The 23757-nt window shown below is 48.2% G+C and overlaps 2 protein-coding genes and 1 non-coding gene across 4 annotated transcripts; all 3 read left to right on the forward strand.

Annotated features, from left to right (window-relative positions):
- The first annotated feature begins 296 nt into the window (after positions 1-296).
- APOF (apolipoprotein F) lies at positions 297-2583 on the forward strand. Its single transcript, XM_032173374.2, has 2 exons — positions 297-424; positions 961-2583. The coding sequence occupies exons 1-2, from the start codon at positions 340-342 to the stop codon at positions 1923-1925; spliced, it is 1050 nt and encodes a 349-aa protein (XP_032029265.1). The 5' UTR covers positions 297-339; the 3' UTR covers positions 1926-2583.
- A 297-nt stretch (positions 2584-2880) lies between these two features.
- STAT2 (signal transducer and activator of transcription 2) lies at positions 2881-22940 on the forward strand. 2 transcript variants are annotated; one of them, XM_032173375.2, is made up of 24 exons: positions 2881-3077; positions 6729-6866; positions 7022-7175; positions 7504-7599; positions 7775-7864; positions 7956-8031; positions 8444-8529; positions 8693-8841; positions 12466-12624; positions 12726-12818; positions 13028-13087; positions 13484-13504; positions 13728-13821; positions 14283-14330; positions 14410-14493; positions 14658-14756; positions 14859-14994; positions 15114-15166; positions 15292-15386; positions 17266-17402; positions 17597-17779; positions 18017-18074; positions 20381-20691; positions 20985-22940. In XM_032173375.2, the coding sequence occupies exons 2-24, from the start codon at positions 6736-6738 to the stop codon at positions 21125-21127; spliced, it is 2556 nt and encodes an 851-aa protein (XP_032029266.1). In that variant the 5' UTR covers positions 2881-3077; positions 6729-6735; the 3' UTR covers positions 21128-22940. The 2 variants fall into 2 exon arrangements, with proteins under 2 accessions (XP_032029266.1, XP_032029268.1); XM_032173377.2 differs by lacking the exon at positions 13484-13504.
- On the forward strand, positions 11165-11228 carry LOC116481312 (U7 small nuclear RNA). The gene has a single exon (XR_004251482.1). It is a non-coding gene; the product is annotated as a U7 small nuclear RNA (small nuclear RNA).
- Positions 22941-23757: the final 817 nt, after the last annotated feature.

The raw sequence follows: 23757 nt of genomic DNA on the forward strand, positions 1-23757 counted from the left end.
CTGACCTTATGATCCACCCGCCTTGGCCTCCCAAAGTGCTGGGATTACAGGCGTGAGCCACCATGCCCAGCCGCTAATTTAATTTTTAAAATGAAGAGAAATGAGAGTATCACAAACATCTCATCTTTCCTAATTCTGAATTTCCCTGGCTCCTATCATGAGCTTAGAGTGGGAATGTGGCAGGGACATACAGGAAATGCCAAAGAACAGGACTGTAGGTATAGAGGTTGAGTGTGTGACAAGGGGCACAAGGTTTGAGCAGCCAGTATAAATGGGCAAATATTTGCAGACATTACATCCTTCACTGATCAGAGGGGAAAGCAAATATCTCCTTTCCTCATGGGACACAAAACCAGGCAGAACAGGATCAGGGAGCGACCAAACCTACCAAGGCAGTCTCACTTCTCAATGACTGGACTGTGTGGTAATTTGGGGTCCCTATATATGGGTGGAAATTAAACAGAAGTCCCTGGTGACCTGTAAGTGGGGGAGACCAAGTGGGAGCAATTGGGGTGCATTTCCTGTTTCCTACGCCTTTACCTAAAAAGAACAGAAGCTTGGGGCCAGGCGTGGTGGCTCACATCTGGAAGCCTATCACTTTGGGAGGCGGAGGTGGAAGGATCACTTGAGCCCAAAGTTCAGAACCAGGCTGGGCAAGATGGCAAAACCACGTCTCTACAAAAAATTTAAAAATTAGCTGGGCATGGTGTCATGCACCTGTAGTCCCAGCTGCTTGGGAGGCTGAGGCAGGAGGATCCCTTAAGCCCAGGAATTCAAGGCAGCAGTGATTTGTGATCCCATCACTGCACTCCAGTCTGGGCAACAGAGCAAGACCCTGTCTCTAAAAAGTACAAAAGCTTGGAGGTAGGTGATGTATGAGGTATCCCCCTAACTGAGTCTTGGGCTCACCATAGCCCTTAGGGAAATGGTTTGTATGTGTCGGATTTCTCCCCTTTCTAGGGTACTCTGCTGCAGACATGCGTGGCCTCAGACTCATCATGATACCAGTTGAGCTGCTACTTTGCTACCTCCTGCTGCACCCTGTGGATGCCACTTCATATGGAAAGCAGACAAATGTCTTGATGCACCTTCCCTTGTCCTTGGAATCCCAGACACCCTCCTCAGACCCCTTGTCCTGCCAATTTCTGCACCCAAAGTCACTGCCTGGTTTCAGACACATGGACCCTCTACCCAAGTTCTTGGTAAGCCTGGCTCTAAGGAATGCCCTGGAGGAAGCTGGTTGCCAAGCTGATGTTTGGGCTCTACAGCTACAGCTCTACCGCCAGGGTGGTGTGAATGCTACACAGGTCCTCATCCAGCATCTTCAAGGGCTCCAGAAAGGCAGAAGCACAGAGAGGAACGTGTCAGTGGAAGCCCTGGCCTCTGCTCTGCAGCTGTTAACCAGGGAGCAGCAAAGCACAGGAAGGGTCCGGCGCTCCCTCCCCACAGAGGACTGTGAGAATGAGAAGGAGCAAGGTGTGCACAATGTCGTCCAGCTGCTGCCAGGAGTGGGAACCTTCTACAACCTGGGCACAGCTTTGTATTATGCTACTCAAAACTGCCTGGGCAAGGCCAGGGAACGAGGCCAAGATGGGGCCATAGATCTGGGATATGACCTTCTGATGACCATGGCTGGGATGTCAGGGGGGCCTATGGGTCTAGCGATCAGTGCTGCAATTAAACCTGCATTAAGGTCTGGGGTTCAGCAGTTGATCCAGTATTACCAAGATCAGAAAGATGCAAACATCTCTCAGCCAGAGACCACCAAGGAGGGTTTGAGGGCCATCTCAGATGTGAGTGACCTGGAAAAAACAACCACCCTGCCTTCTTTCATATCAGAAGTAGTAAGTTCAGCTCCCTACTGGGGGTGGGCCATAATCAAGAGCTATGACTTAGATCCTGGGGCTGGGAGTCTTGAGATATAAAAGAACGTGGTAACCACAGAATTAATAACTGTACTATCCTGACAAGCTGTATACATGTCTTCAAAATTTTAATCTCTGAATTATCCAGGAGGAAGGCTGTACAGTAGAACGTAGGAACGTAAATGTTTGGGGGTTGAAGTCAGAGGGTTTGGTTTTGAATCTAGGCTCCACTTGTTAGAGCCTCGGTGATCACTGACTAGTAACTTCTTTCTTGAACTAAGATCAGTTTTTAAATTTCTAAAGGAGATAGAATGATTTTAACCTCAATGAGTTGCCCTGTAAATTTAAAATGATACAATGAATCTAAAATGCTTATCACAGTACTTTCAATAAATAGCTATTAGCCAGGTGCGGTGGCTCACGCCTGTAATCCCAGCACTGTAAGAGGCCGAGGCGGGAGGATCACCTGAGGTCAGGAGTTCAAGACCAGCCTGGGCAACATGGCGAAACCCCGTCTCTACAATAAATACAAAAAATTATCCTGGCGGAGTTATGCACGCTTGTAGTCCCAACTACCTGGGAGGCTGAGGCAGGAGAATCACCTGAGCCCGGGAGGTCGAGGCTGCAGCGAGCCGAGATCGCGCCACTGCATTCCAGCCTGGGTGATAGAGCGAGACCATGTCTCCAAAAAAAAAAAAAAAAAAAATTGTTTTCATTACCTCAGCTCTCCTCTTCCTATCCCAAGGGGTCGAAATTCCGGTCCCACCCCTTCCCATGGAGCCCTTGGCGTTTGAGGAGTTTCGGTTCTGTGGCTCACGCGCGGGTTCCCGAAAAGCAGCTGTTTCAGTCTTGGGCTAGTCCACTAATTGCACTTCTCCCCTCGTAGAAAATGCCTACTTGAACTTCTCCACCAATCGCTGGAGCTGCAGGTGTGGTTTCGGCTCAGCTTGTCCCGCCCTGCGGATGGGCGGAGTTGCGGCGGCGCCAGTGAGCTCGCAGTCTGGGAAGGGCTTGACTGAGTGGCAGCCGGTGTCGGGGTGGTGGCTGGGAATGGGGCCGCTCCGGACTTCCGCTGCCAACTACAGGGGCAGATCCGAGGGGATTAGCCGAAGTTGTAGGCGGGGCGTGAGGCTCTGGTACCCGAGCTCATACTAGGGACGGGAAGTCGCGACCAGAGCCACTGGAGGGCGCGAGGACTGCAACCCTAATCAGGTACGGGCCCTGAGAGGGTGTGCAGAGGTAGGGGTGGGGGTGAAAGTGAGAGTTTCTCCCAGGGAAGGGCGACTGGCCCCAGGGGTTACGCCCTGGAGGGGGCAGCTTTGGTCCCCAGGTTGAAATAGGAGCTGTCGCCTGCTCGGTCCTCGATCTTCTTCTGTCCAGCCTATCTCCCCAACCCTAATGCCTCTCTCCCAAAACTGCCCTGCAGCTTCCGAGACCCGGATCTGGCATTATTATGTTGGTTCGGTATCTGACGTATTTCCCTCTGCTCTGCATTATTTTTTATCTTCACCAAAAAACGATGTTCAAAGATAGATAAATCTAAAAAAAAGATAGATAAATCTATCATCTTTGTTTTGTTAAAAAGTATAAGCTACTGAAAGATGAAACGATTGCCTAAGGTCACACACAAAATTCAGTTCATTTCAGAAAAGCTTCTTGAGTGCAAAATATGTGCCTAAGAATGAGAGATAATGAGAAAAAAAAGTTTCAGCCCTTAACCTCAGTGTTTGCAATCCATTTGGGGAGACTAGGTTTTTTGTTTGGTTTTCATATTTGAATCTTTGCTGACTTGCTCCTTTAATATCAGACACTTAAATCCTCAAGAATTGGGACCTCATCATTAATTTTTTTTTTTTTTTTTTGGAGATGGAATCTCACTATGTTGCTCAGGTTTGGTCTCAAACTCCTGGGCTCAAGCCATCCTCCCATCTTGTGGGCCTCACAAAGTGCTGGGATTCAGGCATGAGCCATCATGCCTAGCCACCTAATCATTTTTTTAACTTTTTTTTGTTATCATAAAAGCAATACAGATACATAGTTTTAAAAATCAAGCACTACTAAAAGGGTTAAAATGAAAATAGCCCCTGCCGAATCCTTCCCTTCCCTTGTTCCTGCTGGAGGTAGAAAGGCAGCTGATGTTAATCATGTTAGTAGAAGACTCTCCCACCCCAAGCATTTCTCTTTATTTTGTAATAAAATCATGTGACCTTTTTAGACCACAAATATGCACGAATTCTGTTCTGTTAGGCTCAGGCTGCAACAAGCGTTAAGTTTCAGTTTCCTAAATAGACACCAGCTGGCAGTGAGCAGGGAACAGTGGGGAGAAAGATGCATGGCACAGCCTGCGTGGTGACAGGCAAAAACCAATTTGTTGTTGTTGTTGTTTTGAGACAGAGTCTTGCTCTGTCACCCAGGCTGGAGCGCAGTGATGTGATCTCTGCTTACTGCAACCCCTGCCTCCTGGGTACAAGCCATTCTCCTGCCTCAGCCTCTTGAGTAGCTGGGATTACAGGCGCCCACCAACACGCCTGGCTAATTTTTTTATGTTTTTAGTAGAGATGGGGTTTCACGTTGGCCAGGCTGGTCTCGAACTCCTGACCTCAGGTGATCCTCCCGCCTCTTCCAAAGTGCTGGAATTACAGGCATGAGCCACTGTGCCCTGCCAAAAAAAAAAAAAAATTTAAGTGAAGTTTCAGGATCTCACAAAGTTGATAACCTATAATCATATTCAAGATTCACTGGTCATAAACGTGTCATATTCTTAGGGATTGAGCAACCTGTTGCACAGCATTTAGATGTCTTCTAGAATGGAGCTCCTCCTTCCTATACGGAGGGCAGTTTATATGGTGTACTTACCTGACCTCCAAAAAGATTTAGCTGCTAAAAAAGCTTCAGGTGGCCGGGCACAGTGGCTCACGCCTGTAATCCCAGCACTTTGGGAGGCCGAGGTGGGCGGATCACCTGAGGTCAGAAGTTCCAGACCAGCCTGGACAATATGATGAAACCCCATCTCTACTAAAAATACAAAAATTAGCTGGGCATGGTGGTGGGTGCCTGTAATCCCAGCTAGTCGGGAGGGTGAGGCAGAAGAATCCCTTCAACTCAGGAGGCAGAATTTGCAGTGAGCCAAGATCATGTCACTGCACTCCAGCCTGGGTGACAGAGCAAGACTCCATCTCAAAAAAAAAAAAAAAAAAAAAAAAAGCTTCAGAGCCAGCAGGGATCATGCTGTAATAAATACTTAACATCAACACTGATCTTTAAATGCTTTAGCATAATCAAATATAAACAACAAACAAACACATAAATGCAAAATAAATGAATTAGGGAGATAGATAAAATAAGATAGTGGAAATAGTAATGTTTGTTAAAGCTGGATGGTGATCCTTGTACTATTCACTCTACTTTAGTGTGTGTTTGAAAATTACCATTAGGCAGGTTATGGTGGCTCATGCCTGTAATCTCAGCATTTTGGAAGGCTGAGGCAGGTGGATTACTTGAGCTCAGGAGTTTGAGATCTGCCTGGGCAACATGGTAAAATCCTATCTCTACAAAAAATTAGCTGGCATGATGGCACACTCCTATAGTCCCAGCTCCTTGAGGGGCTGAGGCAGAGAATTGCTTGAACCTGAGAGGTCAAAGCTGCAATGAGCCAAGATCATGCCCCTGCACTCCAGCCTGGGTGACCAAATGAGACCCTGTCTCAAAAAAAAAAAAAAAAAAAAAGAAAATTCCCGTTAAAGCACAAAGGCCCACTTATTGAAGCTATTAAAATACAGGTTGGAGGTTGGGGCCAGCTGGGCGCCGCAGCTCACGCCTGTAATCCCAGCACTTTGGAAGCCCGAGGTGGGCAGATCACGAGGTCAGGAGATCAAGACCATCCTGGCTAACACCGTGAAACCCCGTCTCTACTAAAAATAGAAAAAAAAATTAGCTGGGCATGGTGGTGGGCGCCTATAGTCCCAGCTACTCGGGAGGCTGAAGCAGTAGAATGGCGTGAGCCCGGGAGGTGGAGCTTGCAGTGAGCTGAGATCGCACCACTGCACTCCAGCCTGGGCAACAGATGGGGACTCCATCTCAAAAAGAAAAAAAAAAAAGAAAAAAAAAATACAGGTTGGGGCCACAGTGGCTCACGCCTGTAATCCTAGCACTTTGGGAGTCCGAAGTGGGTGGATCACCAGAGATCAGGAGTTTGAGACCAGCCTGGCCAACATGGCGAAACCCCATCTGTACTAAAAAAAATACAAAAATTAGCTGGGCATGGTGGTGGGCGCCTGTAATCCCAGCTACTCAGGAGGCTGAGGCAGAAGAATCACTTGAACCAGGGGGATGGAGGTTGCAGTGAGCCAAGATCATGCCACTTCACTCTAGCCCAGGCAAAAGAGTGAGACTCCATCTAAAAAAAAAAAAAAAAATACAGATTAGGCATTCCTAATCGGAAAAATTCGGCTCCAAAATGCTCCAGTGAGCATTTCCTTTGAGTGTCATGTGGGTGCTCAAAAAGTTAGATTTTGGACCATTTCAGATTTCAGAGTTTTGGATTAGGGATGCTCAACTGGTAAGTAATGCAGATATTCCAAAATCTGGACAAATCTGAAATCCAAAATGCTTGGAATAGCAGATACTCAACCGGTAGCACTCCCTAGAAGAATATGCACCAAACTGATAGCAGTGGTTACTTCTGGAAAGGAAGGGAAAGAACCAAGATTAGGAGTAGGGTCAACATAGACTTTAATGTTTTCTGTATTTTTATTACTTGTGTAATTTAAACATTTTAAATTAGTAATGATGAACAATCATGAAACTATGGATGATTTAGTCCAGCAAAATAACCAATTGGGAACCCTCATCCTTCTGACGCAGAGCCCAAATGGCGCAGTGGGAAATGCTGCAGAATCTTGACAGCCCCTTTCAGGACCAGCTGCACCAGCTTTACTCGCACAGCCTCCTGCCTGTGGACATTCGACAGTACTTGGCTGTCTGGATTGAAGACCAGAACTGGTGAGGCCTTCAGGAAGTTGGGGCAATGAGAAAAGTGGTTCCTTACTTCTGGGCCCCCAGGATCCTGGAATCATTAATGGCAGGAAGGGGTTGGAAAGCCTCAGGACTACAGTAACACTGCAGAGACACTAATACTTCTTATTCCTGGTGCCCAGGCAGGAAGCTGCACTCGGGAATGATGATTCCAAGGCTACAATGCTATTCTTCCATTTCTTGGATCAGCTGAACTGTGAGTGTGGCCGTTGCAGCCAGGACCCAGAGTCCTTGTTGCTGCAGCACAATTTGCGGAAATTCTGCCGGGACATTCAGGTACTTGGAAGGGTTGGGAGTAATGGGGTAGCACTGGGAGCTGAACATAGAGGAGTAAGGTTTGGAGAATGGAATAGTACCTGGAGGTGGAAAGGGAGACGGGGACAAATCTGGGGAAAGGAGGACAGAGTCTGGACTTGGGGAATCACTAGCAGAGAGGAGGGCTGCATATACGTGACACTGTTGGAAGGATGCTATGGGGAAAAGACAAAGGGCTAGGAACCCCGAAGGAGGAGGAAATACTGTGGACATTGGTGGGGAGGGTCTAGGGTGATAGGTCATTGAGAGTGGTTGAATTGGATCAATCCTTTCTGTTTTCCTATTCTAGCCCTTTTCCCAGGTCCCTACCCAGTTGGCTGAGATAATCTTTAACCTCCTTCTGGAAGAAAAAAGAATTTTGATCCAGGCTCAGAGGGCCCAATTGGTGAGGACAATTCAGTGGTAATGTTGGAAACTCCTGAAGTAGAGAGGAACCATGGAAAGGACTCAGGGATTTGTCTCAGAACAGGATCTCCCCCACATCCTGTGGTATAATTTCAGGCCTGAACTTAAGGCATGAAAGGCCAGAGTTAAAACGTACTCAGAGCCTCTTTTTTCAGGAGCAAAGAGAGCCAGTTCTCGAAACACCTGTGGAGAGCCAGCAACATGAGATTGAATCCCGGATCCTGGATTTAAGGGCTATGATGGAGGTTAGTAGATGTGGTAGGAGTTAGGGTGGACAGCGTTCAGCCTAACACCTCCCTGAGAAGCAGCCTCATTGGGGTCCTCTCCCCTCTGCAGAAGCTGGTAAAATCCATCAGCCAACTGAAAGACCAGCAGGATGTCTTCTGCTTCCGATATAAGATCCAGGCCAAAGGTAGGAAGCACATTGAGGGGCTGGAGAAAGATAAGTGCCTGCTGAGAAGCCAGAGCTGGAAGTGAACAGGAGAAAGCTCCAATGAGCAGTAGTCACTGTCAGACACACCTCACTGACTACAGTCCTGCTGCCGTGCAAAGCTGGAAGTGCTTTGTGGAGGCTGAGCTGGAGGTGTAGCTGAGAGACAGTAAATGTTGAGGAAATGCATGGAAAACTAACAGTGTTTTATTTGAGGGGGTGTCTGGTCCAAGCATGACCATTCAGAATTTGCCTGAGGGTCCCACAGGTGCCTGTGCTTTGCTTGGTTTCCCTTTCTTCCTCCGCAAAACTCCTCCTTCCTGACTCCGACTGAGACCCTAGTCAGGAAGGAGAGGAAAGAACCCCTGGACTGACTCCTGTTCCCACCATCCAGGGAAGACACCCTCTCTGGACCCCCATCAGACCAAAGAGCAGCAGATTCTGCAGGAAACTCTCAATGAACTGGACAAAAGGAGAAAGGTGGGAGACAGAGGACAGAACGTGTGGGCAACAAGGACCTGGAAAAATGAGGGATGTGGGGACCCTGGTCCTCTAGCACTGGCTTCTTTGTTTCTTCATCCCCAGTTTGGTGGTGGAGGGTGAAAGGGAGAGATGCTCAACACTCACATTATCTCTTTCCTAGGAGGTGCTGGATGCCTCCAAAGCACTGCTAGGCAGATTAACTACCCTAATTGAGCTACTGCTGCCAAAGTTGGAGGAGTGGAAAGCCCAGCAGCAAAAAGCCTGCATCAGAGCTCCCATTGACCACGGGTTGGAACAGCTGGAGACATGGTGAGAGGTACCACCCCAACCCTCATCCTCGCCACGCGCTGTGATTTGTGAGTTGCAGTGCCCTGCATATAGCAAGAGATACTATTCTCTATTGGTCTCTGCTCCCCAGAATGAGTCCTGCTCCCTGCTGACTGCAGCTCTATTCTGCTCCTCATCCTCACCACCCAGGGAGCCCAGAGCCCAGTCTCCTTCAGGGAAATGAATGAATTAGCCCACAATCTGGTTTTTCCTTCTTTTTTAATCACCCAGAAATATATATAAATATGTATATATATATATATATATTTTACTGCAGTGAATACAATGACAAGAAAGAAAGGAAGAAAGGAAGGAGGAAGAGAAAATTACCTATTACCTAGCTTATTAAACAAAAATTGAATCATATTGTCCATACTATTTTGAAATCCATGGTTTTTTTTTTAAGCTTAACAGTATTTTTTATATATATATATATATATATATATATATATTTTTTTTTTTTTTTTTTTTTTTTTTTTTTTTTTTTGCTCAGGCTGGAGCGCAGTGGCACAATCTCAGTTCATTGCAACCTCCACCTCCCAGGTTCAAGTGATTCTCCTGTCTCAGCCTCCCTAGTTGCTGGGATTACAGGCACGCACCACCATGCCTGGCTAGTTTTTTTGTATTTTTAGTAGAGATGGTGTTTCTCCATGTTGGCCAGGCTGGTCTCAAACTCCTGACCTCAGGTGATCCACCTGACTTGGGCTCCCAAAGTGCTGGGATTACAGGCGTGAACCACCATGCCCGGCCAACAGTATATTATATTTATCCATGTTATTTCTTATGTCCACACAATAGTCCCCTATATGGTGGTAACATAATTTAATTAATGAACTCCTATTTTCAGCTATTTAGGTTATTTTCAATTTCTTGTTACCTTTTTCCAGGAAACTCTATATTTTATGGTAATTATATTGTGATGTGGAAAAATCACTAGTGTGTCCTCCAACATACTTGAAAAATACCTACTGTTTTCAATGTTTTCTCATTTAAAAATTTATTATAGGCTGGGTGCGGTGGCTCACACCTGTAATCCCAGCACTTTGGGAGGCCGAGGCAGGAGGATCATGAGGTCAGGAGATCGAGACCATCCTGGCTAACGCAGTGAAACCCCGTCTCTACTAAAAATACAAAAATTAGCCAGGCGTAGTGGCGGGCGCCTGTAGTCCCAGCTACTCGGCAGGCTGAGGCAGGAGAATGGCGTGAACCCGGGAGGCGGACCTTGCAGTGAGCCGAGATTGCACCACTGCACTCCAGCCTGGGCAACAGAGCCAGACTCCATCTCAAAAAAAAAAAAAAAAATTATTATTATTTAGTCTTTTAAAAATATACCAGGCCAGGCATGGCGGCTCATGCCTGTTATCCTAGTGCTTTGGAAGGCTGAGGCAGGAGGATCACTTCAGGCTTGGGGTTTGAGACCAGCCTGGGAAACATAAAAAGACCCCATCTCTACAAAAAAAAAAAAAAAAAAAAAAATTTTTTTAATTAGGCATGTCCGGAGGCAGTGGCTCACACATGTAATCCCAGCGCTGTGGGAGGCCAGGGTGGATGGATCACTTGAGGTCAGGCGTTCAAGACCAGCCTGGCCAATGTGGTGAAACCCCATCTCTACTAAAAATACAGAAATTTGTCAGGTGTGGTGGCACATGCCTGTATTTCCAGCTACTCAGGAGGCTAAGGCAGGAAAATCGCTTGAACTCGGGAGGCAGAGGTTGCAGTGCACTGAGATCATGCCACTGTACTCCACCCTGGGTGACAGAGCGAGACTCCGTCTCAAAAAAAAAAAAAAGAGATTAGACATGGTGGCACACACCTGTAGTCCCCAGCTACTCAGGAGGCTGAGGTGGAAGGATTGCTTGAGCCCAGGTGTTGCAGGCTGCAGTGAGCCATGATTATACCACTGTAGTCCAGCCTGGACAACAGAACGAGACCCTGTCTCTAAAAGTATATATGTACACATAACATAATACCCAGTTACTTAGGAGGCTGAGGCAGAAAGAGTGCTTGAGTCCAGGAGTTTGAGGTCAGCCTGAGCAATATAGCAAGACCCTCACCTCTTAAAAAGTAGATAAAAAAATACCACAATTGCTCAGGTAGATTGGAAAACAGGCATATAGTACTCATGTTACAGGACCAGCATGCATGCATGCATTGATTGATTGATTGACTGAGACAGGGTCTCTCTCTGTCTCCCAGGCTGGAGTGCCTGGCCTTAAGTGATCCGCCCACCTTTGCCTCCAAAAGTGCTGAGATTACAGGTGTGAGCCACCATGTCAGCTGGGGAGGCTTTTTAAAAGATAGTTCCAAGTGTTACAGCTCTTTTAGAATTTGTCTAGCAGGCTTTCAAGCTTTTGCCAGAAACCACCCCCACCCCCACCCCCACCAAAAAAAAAAAAAAAGATAGTTACAAACATTTCCCAGAATAGTTGTCCCAATCGAATCTATTTTCTCATGTGTAGTGTATGGTTGTTTTCCTATCACCACATTGCTGATTATTATTATTTTTAATTATAGAGACAGTAAAGTACAGTAGTTAAAAATGTGAGTTGGGGCTGGGGTGCTGTGGCTCACACCTGTAATCCCAGCACTTTGGGAGGCCAAGGCGGGCGGATCACCTGAGGTCAGGAGTTCAAGACCAGCTTGGCCAACATGGCAAAACACCATCTCTACTAAAAATATATATATATATATAAGTTAGCCAGGCGTGGTGGCACATGCCTGTAATCCCAGCTACTCGGGAGGCCAAGGCAGGAGAATCTCTTGAATCCAAGAGGTGGAGGTTGCAGTGAGCCAAGATCACGCTATTGCACTCCAGCCTAGGTGACAAGAGAGTGAGACTGTGTCAAAAAAAAAGAAAAAACAAAAAAGTCTGAGTTGTACAATGAGACTGCCTGGGATCACATACAAGCTTCATCCCTTACTAGTTGTATGAACTTGAGCAAGTCACTTAACCTTTCTGTGCCTCAGTTTTATCATCTGTAATGTGGGGAAAATAATAGTACCTGCCTCAGAGGGTTGTTTTGAGGATTAAATGCATTAATATGTGGAAAGGGCTTAATATAAATTGTACATAGCATATGAAAACTGTTAGGCCGGGCGCGGTGGCTCACGCTTGTAATCCCAGCACTTTGGGAGGCCGAGGTGGGCGGATCATGAGGTCAGGAGATCGAGACCACAGTGAAACCCTGTCTCTACTAAAAATACAAAAAAATTAGCCGGGCGTGGTGGCGGGCGCCTGTAGTCCCAGCTACTCGGAGAGGCTGAGGCAGGAGAATGGCGTGAACCCGGGAGGCGGAGCTTGCAGTGAGCCGAGATGGCGCCACTGCACTCCAGCCTGGGTGACAGAGCGAGACTCCGTCTCAAAAAAAAAAAAAAAAAAGAAAACTGTTAAATCTGTTAGCAGTTTTATATGTGAAAATAGCTTTGATTTTCATTTCTTGGATTATGAATCATGTTAAATAATCCTTTATATGCTTCCTGGATTCTGTTTTTTTCTTCCCCCCAGTCAGTTTCTGACTCTTCACATATTTACAGAGAGGTCTTGGAACCTGGTTGGGGGAATCCAGGAAACTCATGGATTCCTTCTTCCTGAATTTTATCACCCAGGTTCACAGCTGGAGCAAAGCTGTTGTTTCACCTGAGGCAGCTGCTGAAGGAGCTGAAGGGACTGAGTTGCCTGGTTAGCTATCAGGATGACCCTCTGATCAAAGGGGTGGACCTACGCAACGCCCAGGTCACAGAGTTGCTACAGCGTCTGCTCCACAGGTCTAGAGGCCAGGCAGGAACCCTGGGGGAAAGAAGGAACAAGGGAAGCCATTCTTACAGATACTGAGCTATATATTCTCCCCACACCTCTCTCTCCTCAGAGCCTTTGTGGTAGAAACCCAGCCCTGCATGCCCCAAACTCCCCATCGACCCCTCATCCTCAAGACTGGGAGCAAGTTCACCGTCCGAACAAGGTTAGCATTCCAGAACTCATTCCTGCTTCCTTTTTCCAACCCTGCCACTGTGTATTTTCTGGTTTTACAGCTCTTCCCACTCTTGGCTTTTTCTTCTCTTTCCCCTCAATCTCCCTACCTCTTATAATCCCTCTTTTCTTTTTCAAACATCTGGTCTATCCGGAAAGTTGAGGTTGACCACTTTCCCCTATCCCCCTGCCTTCCCCCAGGCTGCTGGTGAGACTCCAGGAAGGCAATGAGTCACTGACTGTGGAAGTCTCCATTGACAGGTAAATTGGAGCAGGTGAAGGGTGGCCGGGACACGGGCTGCTGGGGTGGAGGAGATACTCACTCTTCACAACAGGGCCCTAGGGCTATCTTCTTCCTCCTTCCAATCCTACCCCATATAAATTATAATTCATTTCTTTTGTTGAACACTTACTTTGTGACATGCAGCATGTCAGCTACTCATTTAATTGTCACACCAACCTCATGAATTAACTATTACCAGTGTACCATACAAACAAAGATACAGGCTTAGAGAGACTGATTACATTTCTTCTCAAGGCCACATAGCTAGTGAGCTCAAGTCGGGTTTGAACCCAGGTCTATCTGATCCCAAAGACCAAACTCCTAACTTCTATTCTCTTTTGCCCAGTGATTTTTTTTTATTTATTTCTTTTCAGGAATCCTCCTCAATTACAAGGGTAGGTGCTTGACAAGGACACTGCAAACATCCGTACAGTGCATGACCTGCAGAACCACATTCGGCAGCCTGGGTGGCACAAACAAGGAGGGGGAGATTTGGGATATAGACAAAGGGAGATGGCAAGATCTGAAATGAAGTGGAAGTTCTGTTTTTTTTTTTCTGCTGAGTTTTTAGAATAATTCTGTTCCTTATCTCCATGTATCTTCTTCCTCCTGGAACAGCTTCCGGAAGTTCAACATTCTGACTTCAAACCAGAAAACTTTGACCCCTGAGAAGGGGCAGAGTCAAGGTTTGATTTGGGACTTTGGTTACTTGGTAAGAATAGTTTGTGACCTATGCTTTTATTACTATTTTTATTTTTTTTGAGACAGAGTCTCACTCTGTCCCCCAGGCTGGAGTGCAGTGGCATGATCTTGGCTCACGGCAACCTCCGCCTCCCAGGTTCAAGCAATTCTCCTGTCTCAGCCTCCTGAGTAGCCGAGACTACAGGCACACACCACCATGCCCGGCTAATTTTTGTATTTTTAGTAGAGACAGGATTTCACCATATTGGTCAGGCTGGTCTTGAACTCCTGACCTCAGGTGATCCACCCGCCTCAGCCTCCCAAAGTGCTGGGATCACAGGCATGAGCCACCACACCTGGCCTGCTTTTAGTCCAAAGGAACAGGGGTTGGGGGAAGTTCCCAGGGCTTGAGAGGTCTTGAAGCCAAACAGGGGCTCCAGGGACACTAGGGTGCCCACTCTGGCATTTTCTCTCCTTCCCTTCAATTCACAGACTCTGGTGGAGCAACGTTCAGGTGGTTCAGGAAAGGGCAGCAACAAGGTGAGGCCTGGACAGAGGACTCGGGGGCAGGGGAACTTGCCAAAGAGCCTTCTGATGACTATGTCCTTGGCTGTCCCAGGGGCCACTAGGTGTGACAGAGGAACTGCACATCATCAGCTTCACAGTCAAATATACCTACCAGGGTCTGAAGCAGGAGCTGAAAGTGAGTGAAAATGGAGGGCAAGGAGAGAGAAAGCAGCTTTGTAAGAAGGCATAAGAAGGGGATAAACAGAAGCCTCTTGGGATGGGTTAGCACTGCTTTCCTCTAACAAATACCTGCAGCTAGAAACATCACATCCCTCTCTGTGACTCCTCTCTTCTCCCCAGACGGACACCCTCCCTGTGGTGATTATTTCCAACATGAACCAGCTCTCGATTGCCTGGGCTTCAGTTCTCTGGTTCAATTTACTCAGCCCAAACCTTCAGGTAGGGAGTGGGGCCGACAGGTCAGTGGGGGAGAGGAGGGGTGTGGCAGCTTGGTGTGATAGGTTGCTTCTGAGCCAGCCTGCACTCTTCCCACCCCTGCAGAACCAGCAGTTCTTCTCCAACCCCCCCAAGGCCCCTTGGAGCTTGCTGGGCCCTGCTCTCAGTTGGCAGTTCTCCTCCTATGTTGGCCGAGGCCTCAACTCAGACCAGCTGAGCATGCTGAGAAACAAGCTGTTCGGTACAGATTTCCTTTACTCTCAGCCTTTCCCCAGCCTTAGTCTTTCCTGTCCCTCTGTCCTATCTATCCCAGGACCCCTGGCTTCCCTCATCATCTGTCTGTGGCTATCTGTCCCACAGGGCAGAACTGTAGGACTGAGGATCTATTCTTGTCCTGGGCTGACTTCACTAAGGTAACTCCCTGAATCCTGTGGAGCTAGATCTAGCCCACATTCCAAATACTGGCCTTCCCACGTCCCTCCTTCCCTACACCAGGGGCATCTCCTCAGCTTTTGCTACCTTTCCATTCCTCCTCCAGCGAGAGAGCCCTCCTGGCAAGCTACCATTCTGGACATGGCTAGACAAAATTCTGGAGTTGGTACATGACCACCTGAAGGATCTCTGGAATGATGGGTAAGGCCTTGGTCACCCTTCCCTCATGGGCTTGTGCTTTCCAGGCTTGAGAGTGGAGTCTCTGCGCCCTCATGTGGCAAGCAGGGAAAGAGCAAAGACAGGTGCAAGCCACATCTCCTCACGTTTGTTAACAATAATAAGGCCGGGTGCGGTGGCTCACGCCTATTATCCCAGCACTTTGGGAGGCCGAGGCAGGCGGATCATGAGGTCAGGAGATCGAGACCATCCTGGCTAACACGGTGAAACCCCGTCTCTACTAAAAATACAAAAAATTAGCCGGGCATGGTGGCGGACACATGTAGTCCTAGCTACTTGGGAGGCTGAGGCAGGAGAACGGCGTGAACCTGGGAGGTACAGCTTACAGTGAGCCGAGATTGTGCCACTGCACTCCAGCCTGGGTGACAGAGCAAGACTCCATCTCAAAAAAAAAATAAAATAAAATAATAGCCATAAACAGTGTTTGTGAAGCATCTCCTACATTCCAGAGCTTGATGGGTGCTCTTCATTAATTCTCTCATCTCATCCTTAAAACCATGCTGAGTGGTGGGTTTTGCCATCTTCATTTCATGCGAGGAAACTAAGTTTCAGAGAAGTTAAAAAACTTACCCAAGGGACAGAGTTGATATTCAAACCCAGGCCTATGTGACTCCAAGCCCATGCTCTTTTCACCACACTGCCTACCAATTTGTGTAGCATTTGGCTTTTAAAAGTGCTATTCATGACCAGGCGCGATGGCTAACGCCTGTAATCCCAGCACTTTGGGAGGCCGAGGTGGGCGGATCACCTGAGGTCAGGAGTTCGAGACCAGCCTGACCAACATGGCGAAACCCCATCTCTACTAAAAATACAAAAATTAGCCGGGCGTGGTGGCGGGCGCCTGTAATCCCAGCTACTCAGGAGACTGAGGCAGGAGAATCGCTTGAACCCAGGAGAGAAGGTTGTAGTGAGCTGAGATTGTGCCTTTGCACTCCAGCCTGGGTGACAGAGCGAGACTCCGTCCCAAAACAAAACAACAAAAAAAGTGCTATTTATGGCCGGGCACAGTGGCTCACACCTGTAATGCCAGCACTTTGGGAGGCTGAGGCAGGCAGATAACCTGAGGTCAGGAGTTCAGAACCAGCCATGCCAACATGGTGAAACCCCATCTCTACTGAAAATACAAAAATTAGCCAGGCATGGTGGCGGGCCTGTGATCCCAGCTACTCAAGAGGCTGAGGCAGGAGAATTGCTTGAACCCGCGAGGTGGAGGTTGCATTGAGCCGAGATCATGCCATTGCACTCTAGCCTGGGCGACAAGAGCAAAACTCCGCCTCAAAAAAATGTGCTATTCATGGCTGGGCACAGTGGCTCATGCCTGTAATCCTAGCATTTTGGGAGGTTGAGGCGGACAGATCACTTGAGCCCAGGAGTTCAAAACCACCCTGGGCCACATGGTGAAACCCCGTCTCTACAAAAAATACAAAAGTTAGCCAGGCATGGTGGTGTGCACCTGTGGTCCCAGCTACTCTGGAGGCTGAGAGGTGGAAAGATTGCTTGAGCCCGGGATGTCGAGGCGGCAGTGAGCTGTGATCGTGCCACTGTTCTCCAGCCTGGGTGACAGAATAACACCCTGTCTCCCAGAAAAAAAAAAAAAAAAAAAAAAAGTGCTGTTCATCTGTGTGATCTCACTGAATCTTCATACCTCTTCAAATCCTCGGAAGGTGGCTATTGTCAGCAAAGTGAAGTGACTTGTAAAAGATAAAAAAAGCTAAGTGGCAGGGCTTGGTCCAAAACCTGGGTTCCAAACCTGGGCTGTTTCTCCATACAAGGGGAGCAGGGAGTCAGGGGCCTGGTGGGGCAGGGGTTGCGGGGCGGCTCACAGCTGCTCTCTGTACTCCAGACGTATCATGGGCTTTGTGAGTCGGAGCCAGGAGCGCCGGCTGCTGAAGAAGACCATCTCTGGCACTTTTCTACTGCGCTTCAGTGAATCATCAGAAGGCGGCATTACCTGCTCCTGGGTGGAGCACCAGGATGATGGTCAGCTGCTCTGCTCTGCCATTCCCACAGCCTCTCCTTTCTGCCTGGCTCCCCTCTTGCCCCTCTGCCTGCCCTTGGCTTCCCTGGCTCTGTCCTGAATCCCTCAGCCGGTTTGGGACTGGGCAGCCACAGCAGGGAGCTCCAAGGCCCACCCTCTTCCCTCAAGCCTGCCTGTTCCTGCATTCACTCTCCAGACAAGGTGCTCATCTACTCTGTGCAACCGTACACCAAGGAGGTGCTGCAGTCACTCCCGCTGACTGAAATCATCCGCCATTACCAGTTGCTCACTGAGGAGAATATACCTGAAAACCCACTGCGCTTTCTCTATCCCCGAATCCCCCGGGATGAAGCTTTTGGGTGCTACTACCAGGAGAAAGGTGGGAATCGTTGACATACTTCATTGCTAGATTGCAGAGATCTTCAGACATCCATAGATCCCACTCCTTCCTTTCAAGCATGGTAAAACTGATATCTAGAGGAGTTAAGGGATTTGTCCATGGGATACTGCTGGTTACTATGAGGATGAGACTGCCAGGACCATCTGCACTAGGGGAACCTCAGGCTATGTGTCTGGCCCACTGATCTTCTCTGCTTCTTGTGTATGTTCCTCACAGTTAATCTCCAAGAACGGAGGAAATACCTGAAACACAGGCTCATTGTGGTCTCTAATAGGTGAGATATGAACTCTTCACCCATCCTCCCTAATCCTTTTTGGCTCTGCTTCAGTGAATCATCAAAAGGGAGCATTACCTGCTCCTGGGTGGAGCACCAGGACGATGGTCAGCTGCTCTGCCCTGCCATTCCCACAGCCTCTCCTTTCTGCCTTCTAACCTGCCCTATTCCAGTCTCCCCAGCCTTCCCTCACTCCTATCCCACTCTAGTTTTTTCTGGTTCTAGTCTCTCCTATCTCATATTTTTCTGCTGCCATCCTTAGGTTGTCTCCACAGGGGTTTCTGGATAATAATGATCATAATCACTGGTGTTAATGGGTACCTACTTGATGCCAAGCATGGAGCTTTTTTTTTTTTTTTTTTTTTTTCCAGACAGGGTTTTGCTCTATCGCCCAGGCTGGAGTGCAGTGGCATGATCCTGGCTCACTGCAGCCTCGACCTCCTGAGCTCAAGCAATACAGGCATTCATCACCAAACTCAGCTAATTTTTTTTGTATTTGTTGTAGAGATGGAGTCTTACCATGTTGCCCAGGCTGTTCTTGAACTCCTGGACTCAAGCGATCCACCTGCCTTGGCCTCCCAAAGTGCTGGGATTACAGGCGTGAGCCACCACGCCCCGCCTATATATAGCTTCACCTTTTTTTTTTTTTTGAGACAGGGTCTCTGTCACCCAGGCTGGAGTGCAGTGGTACAATCATGACTCACTGCAGCCTTGACCTAGGGGTTGAAGCGATGCTCCTGCCTCAGCCTCCCAAGTAGCTGAGACTACAGGCACACGCCATCACACTCATCTAATTTTTTAAATTTTTTGTAGGGATGGGGTATCACTATGTTGCCCAGGCTGATCTTGAACTCCTGGCCTCGCGCAGTCTCCTGCCTTGGCCTCCCAAATTGCTGGGATTATAGGAATGAGCCATGGCACTTGGCTGGGGATAGATTTTTTTTTTTTTTTTTTTTGTGACAGAGTCTCACTCTCATTGCCCAGGCTGGAGTGCAATGGTGCAATCTCAGCTCACTGCAACCTCTGCCTCCCAGGCTCAAGCAATTCTCCTGCCTCAGCCTACTGAGTAGCTGGGATTACGGGCGAGTGCCACCCATGCCTGGTTAATTTTTGTTTTTTTTTTTTTGAGACAGAGTCTCGCCCTGTTGCCCAGGCTGGAGTGCAGTGGCACGATCTCAGCTCACTGCAACCTCTGCCTCCCAGGTTCAAGTGATTCTCCTGCCTCAGCCTCCTGAGTAGCTGGGACTACAGGCGCGCACAACCACCACGCCTGGCTAATTTTGTATTTTTAGTAGAGACAGGGTTTTACCATATTGGCCAGGCTGGTCTCAAACTCCTGACCTCATGATCCGCCCACCTTGGCCTCCCAAAGTGTTGGGATTACAGGCGTGAGTCTCTGCACCCGGCCTAACTTTTGTATTTTTAGTAGAGACAGGATTTCACCATGTTGGCCAGGCTGGTCTTGAGCTCCTGGCCTTAAGTGATCTGCCCGCCTCAGCCTCCCAAAGTGCTTGGATTACAGGTGTGAGCCACCGTGCCTTGGCCTGAAAGTTTTTTTTTTTTTTTTTTGAGACGGAGTCTCGCTCTGTCACCCAGGCTGGAGTGCAGTGGCGCAATCTTGGCTCACTGCAAGCTCCGCCTCCCGGGTTCATGCCATTCTCCTGCCTCAGCCTCTCCGAGTAGCTGGGACTACAGGCACCCGCCACCACGCCCGGCTAATTTTTTGTATTTTTTTTTAGTAGAGACGGGGTTTCACCGTGGTCTCGATCTCCTGACCTCATGATCCACCCGCCTCGGCCTCCCAAAGTGCTGGGATTACAAGCATGAGCCACCACGCCCGGTGACCTGAAAGTTTATTATGTGCCAGGCACTAGGCTAAATGGTTTGCATTTATTTTCTCATTTTATTGAATCTACAAAATAGTCCCGTGAAGTAAAGGGCACTGTTACTGTTTTCAGCTAAGGAACTGGATTTAGAGTAGTCAAGTTTTGTACCTAAGGTACATGGCTAATAAATGATACAGGTCTGTTAGATTCCATAGCCCTGCTTTTAACCACCCTACTGCCTCTCAAGAATTACTAGGTATTATTCTCATTTATAGACGATAAATCTGAGGCTCAGAAAAGTTGGGTCACTTGCCTAAGGTCCCCCAGCCAGGATTCAAACTCCAGGAGGCCTGATTCCAAACCCATGCTCTTTAGCCCTCCGCCCTACTGCCTTCTTAGACTAGCTTCTGCTTGTTCTACCATTCCCTATTTCATTTGAACCACTGAGCGCTGCTCCTTTGTCTGTCTTTGGGTATCCAGACAGGTGGATGAACTGCAACAACCGCTGGAGCTTAAGCCAGAGCCAGAGCTGGAGTCATTAGAGCTGGAACTAGGGCTGGCGCCAAAGCCAGAGCTCAGCCTGGACTTAGAGCAACTGCTGGAGGCAGGGCTGGATCTGGGGCCAGAGCTAGAGTCTGTGTTGGAGTCCACTCTGGAGCCTGTAATAGAGCCCACACTGTGCATGGTATCACAAACAGTGCCAGAGCCAGACCGAGGATGTGTATCACAGCCAGTGCCAGAGCCAGATTTGCCCTGTGATCTGAGACATTTGAACACTGAGCCAATGGAAAGTAAGTGATGAGATGGAGCTATGGAAGATAGCACACATTCCCTTTCCTACCCCTTCTCCCTCTCCCATTACAGAAAAAGCTGAGCTCCAAGCTCCTCATTGGAGAGAGGTCCATTCTGTGATTCCTTTTTTTAGGAATTACACATGTCTTCCCCCACCTCCCTGCTCTTTCATCCCACAAATTCCCCCTCAGGCTCTTCCCAGGCCTTTCCTGCCATCCTCCCTCCCTTTCCCTGCTGGGTTGGGAACTCCTAACTAAGATCAGGGCCTCACTGTTCTCTCTGGTTTACCTAGTCTTCAGAAACTGTGTAAAGATTGAAGAAATCATGCCGAATGGTGACCCACTGTTGGCTGGCCAGAACACCATGGATGAGGTTTACGTCTCCCGCCCCAGCCACTTCTACACTGATGGACCCTTGATGCCTTCTGACTTCTAGGAACCACATTTCCTCTGTTCTTTTCATATCTCTTGCCCTTCCTACTCCTCATAGCATGATGTTGTTCTCCAAGGATGGGAATCAGGCATGTGTCCCTTCCAAGCTGTGTTAACTGTTCAAACTCAGGCCTGTGTGACTCCATTGGGGTGGGAGATGAAAGCATAACATGGGTACAGAAGGGACAACAATGAATCAGAACAGATGCTGAGCCATAGGTCTAAATAGGATCCTGCTGTGCTGCCTGCTGCCTGGGAGGTATAGGGGTCCTGCGGGCAGGTCAGGGCAGTTGACAGGTACTTGGAGGGCTCAGGGTAGTGACTTCTTTCCAGTATGGAAGGATTTCAACATTTTAATAGCTGGTTAGGCTAAACTGGTGCACATGGGCATTGGCCCTTGGTGGGGAGCACAGACACAGGATAGGACTCCATTTCTTTCTCCCATTCCTTCATGTCTAGGATAACTTTTTCTTTCTTCTTTCCTTCACTCCTGAATCAAGCCCTGAATTTCTTCTTTTCCTGCAGGGGTTGAGAGTTTTCTGCCTTAGCCTACCATGTGAAACTCTACCCTGAAGAAGGGGATGGATAGGAAGTAGACCTCTTTTTCTTACCAGTCTCCTCCCCTACTCTGCCCCTAAGCTGGCTGCACCTGTTCCTCCCCCATAAAATGATCGTGCCCATCTAATGTGAGGGTGAAGCCTTGCACACTAGCTTAGGCTACCTAGTCTCCACTTTCTCAATGCTTAGGAGACAGATCATTCCTGGAGGCTGGGGATGGTAGGATTGCTGGGAATTTTTTTTTTTTAAACAGGGTCTCACTCTGTTGCCCAGGCTAGAGTGCAGTGTTGCAATCACAGCTTACTGCAGCCTCGACCTCCTGGGTTCAAGCAATCCTCCTACCTCACTCTCTTGGGTAGCTAGGATCATGGCATGCACTACTATGCCCTATTTTTTTTTTTTTTTTTTTTTAGAGACAGGGTCTTGCTATTTTGCCCAGGCTGGTCTTGAACTCCTGGGCTCAAGTGATCCTCACGCCTTGGTCTCCCAAAGTGCTGGGATTATAGGCATGAGCCACTGTGCTTGGCCAGGAATTTTTTTTTTTTTTTTTTTTTTTTTTTGGGACAGAGTTTCTCTCTTGTTGTCCAGGCTGGAGTGCAATGGCGCGATCTCGGCTCACTGCAACCTCCGCCTCCTGGGTTCAAGTGACTCTCCTGCCTCAGCCTCCCAAGTAGCTGGGATTACAGATCTGCACCACCATGCCCAGCTAATTTTGTATTTTTAGTAGAGACGGGGTTTCTCCATGTTGGTCAGGCTGGTCTCGAACTCCCGACCTCAGGTGATCTGTCCACCTCAGCCTCCCAGAGGGCTGGGATTACAGGCGTGAGCCACCGTGCCCAGCAGGAATTTCTTTTTATAGTATCGGATAAAGTTTGGTGTTTTCACAGAGAAGAAGAAATGGGTCTTAGCTCTTTCTGTATTATGTTATCATCCCCCCTTTTTTGTACAATATGTTGTTTACCTGAAAGGAAGGTTTCTATTCCTTGGTTGTGGACCTGGACAAAGACCAAGTCTGTGGAACTTAAAACCTTGAAGGTCTGTCATAGGACTCTGGACAATCTCACACTTTAGCTATTCCCAGGGAACCCCAGGGGGCAACTGACATTGCTCTAAGATTTCCTCCTGATGTAGCTTGAGATATAAATGAAAGGCCCTGCACAGGTGGCTGTTTCTTGTCTGTTATGTCAGAGGAACATTCCTGTTCAGAAAGGGGCTCTTCTGAGCAGAAATGGCTAATAAACTTTGTGCTGATCTGGAAATGTCTCATCTTTGATCCTCTTTATTTCTCTGCTCACAAAGGCTAATGTTCTTAGGGACACCAACAAGCTGCACAGGAATGAAGTCAGAAAATTGTGGCCTCTCTTCCATCCACCCCTCTACGTTCCTCTTGTCATATTTCTTCTTCTTCCCTTCCTGTTTGGAGTAGCCCCTCCTGTCCGTTAGACTCTTCTAGGGGTGCTGGGAGCTATATATGCATTGTGGGGGGAGGGATGAGTAGTTATATAACTGTCTCATTGTCACTCAGCTGATTGTTGACAAAGCCAAAACACAAACCTGTCTGGATTTGTCTGACTTCAAAGCCCACACTTTTTGATGCTGTGACTGGAAAAAAAAGGAAAGGAAATAATCACTAGCCACTTCTCCTCATCTTTTCTTTTTTTCAAAGAATTTCAGCTACCCTTGAGTTACCAAACTTCCAAAGGGACTCCAAGGCCGGGCGTGGTGGCTCATGCCTGTAATCCCAGCACTTTGGGAGGCCAAGGCAGGTGGATCACCTGAGGTCAGGAGTTCAAGACCAGCCTGACCAACATGGTGAAACTCCATCTCTACTAAAAATACAAAAATTAGCCAGGCGTGGTGGTGCGCGCCTGTAGTCCCAGCTACTTGGGAGGCTGAGGCAGGAGAATCACTTGAACCTGGGAGGCGGAGGTTGCAGTGAGCCGAGATCACGCCACTGCACTCCAGCCTGGGTGACAGAATGAGACTCCATCTCAAAAAAAAAAAAAACAAGGGGACTCCAGTCGTCCTTTGAGAGGAAAGTCCCATTGTTCTGGGATATTTACCTTCATTTCCCCG

Source organism: Hylobates moloch, unplaced genomic scaffold (assembly GCF_009828535.3).
Source record: "Hylobates moloch isolate HMO894 unplaced genomic scaffold, HMol_V3 SCAFFOLD_13, whole genome shotgun sequence".
Classification (NCBI taxonomy): domain Eukaryota; kingdom Metazoa; phylum Chordata; class Mammalia; order Primates; family Hylobatidae; genus Hylobates; species Hylobates moloch.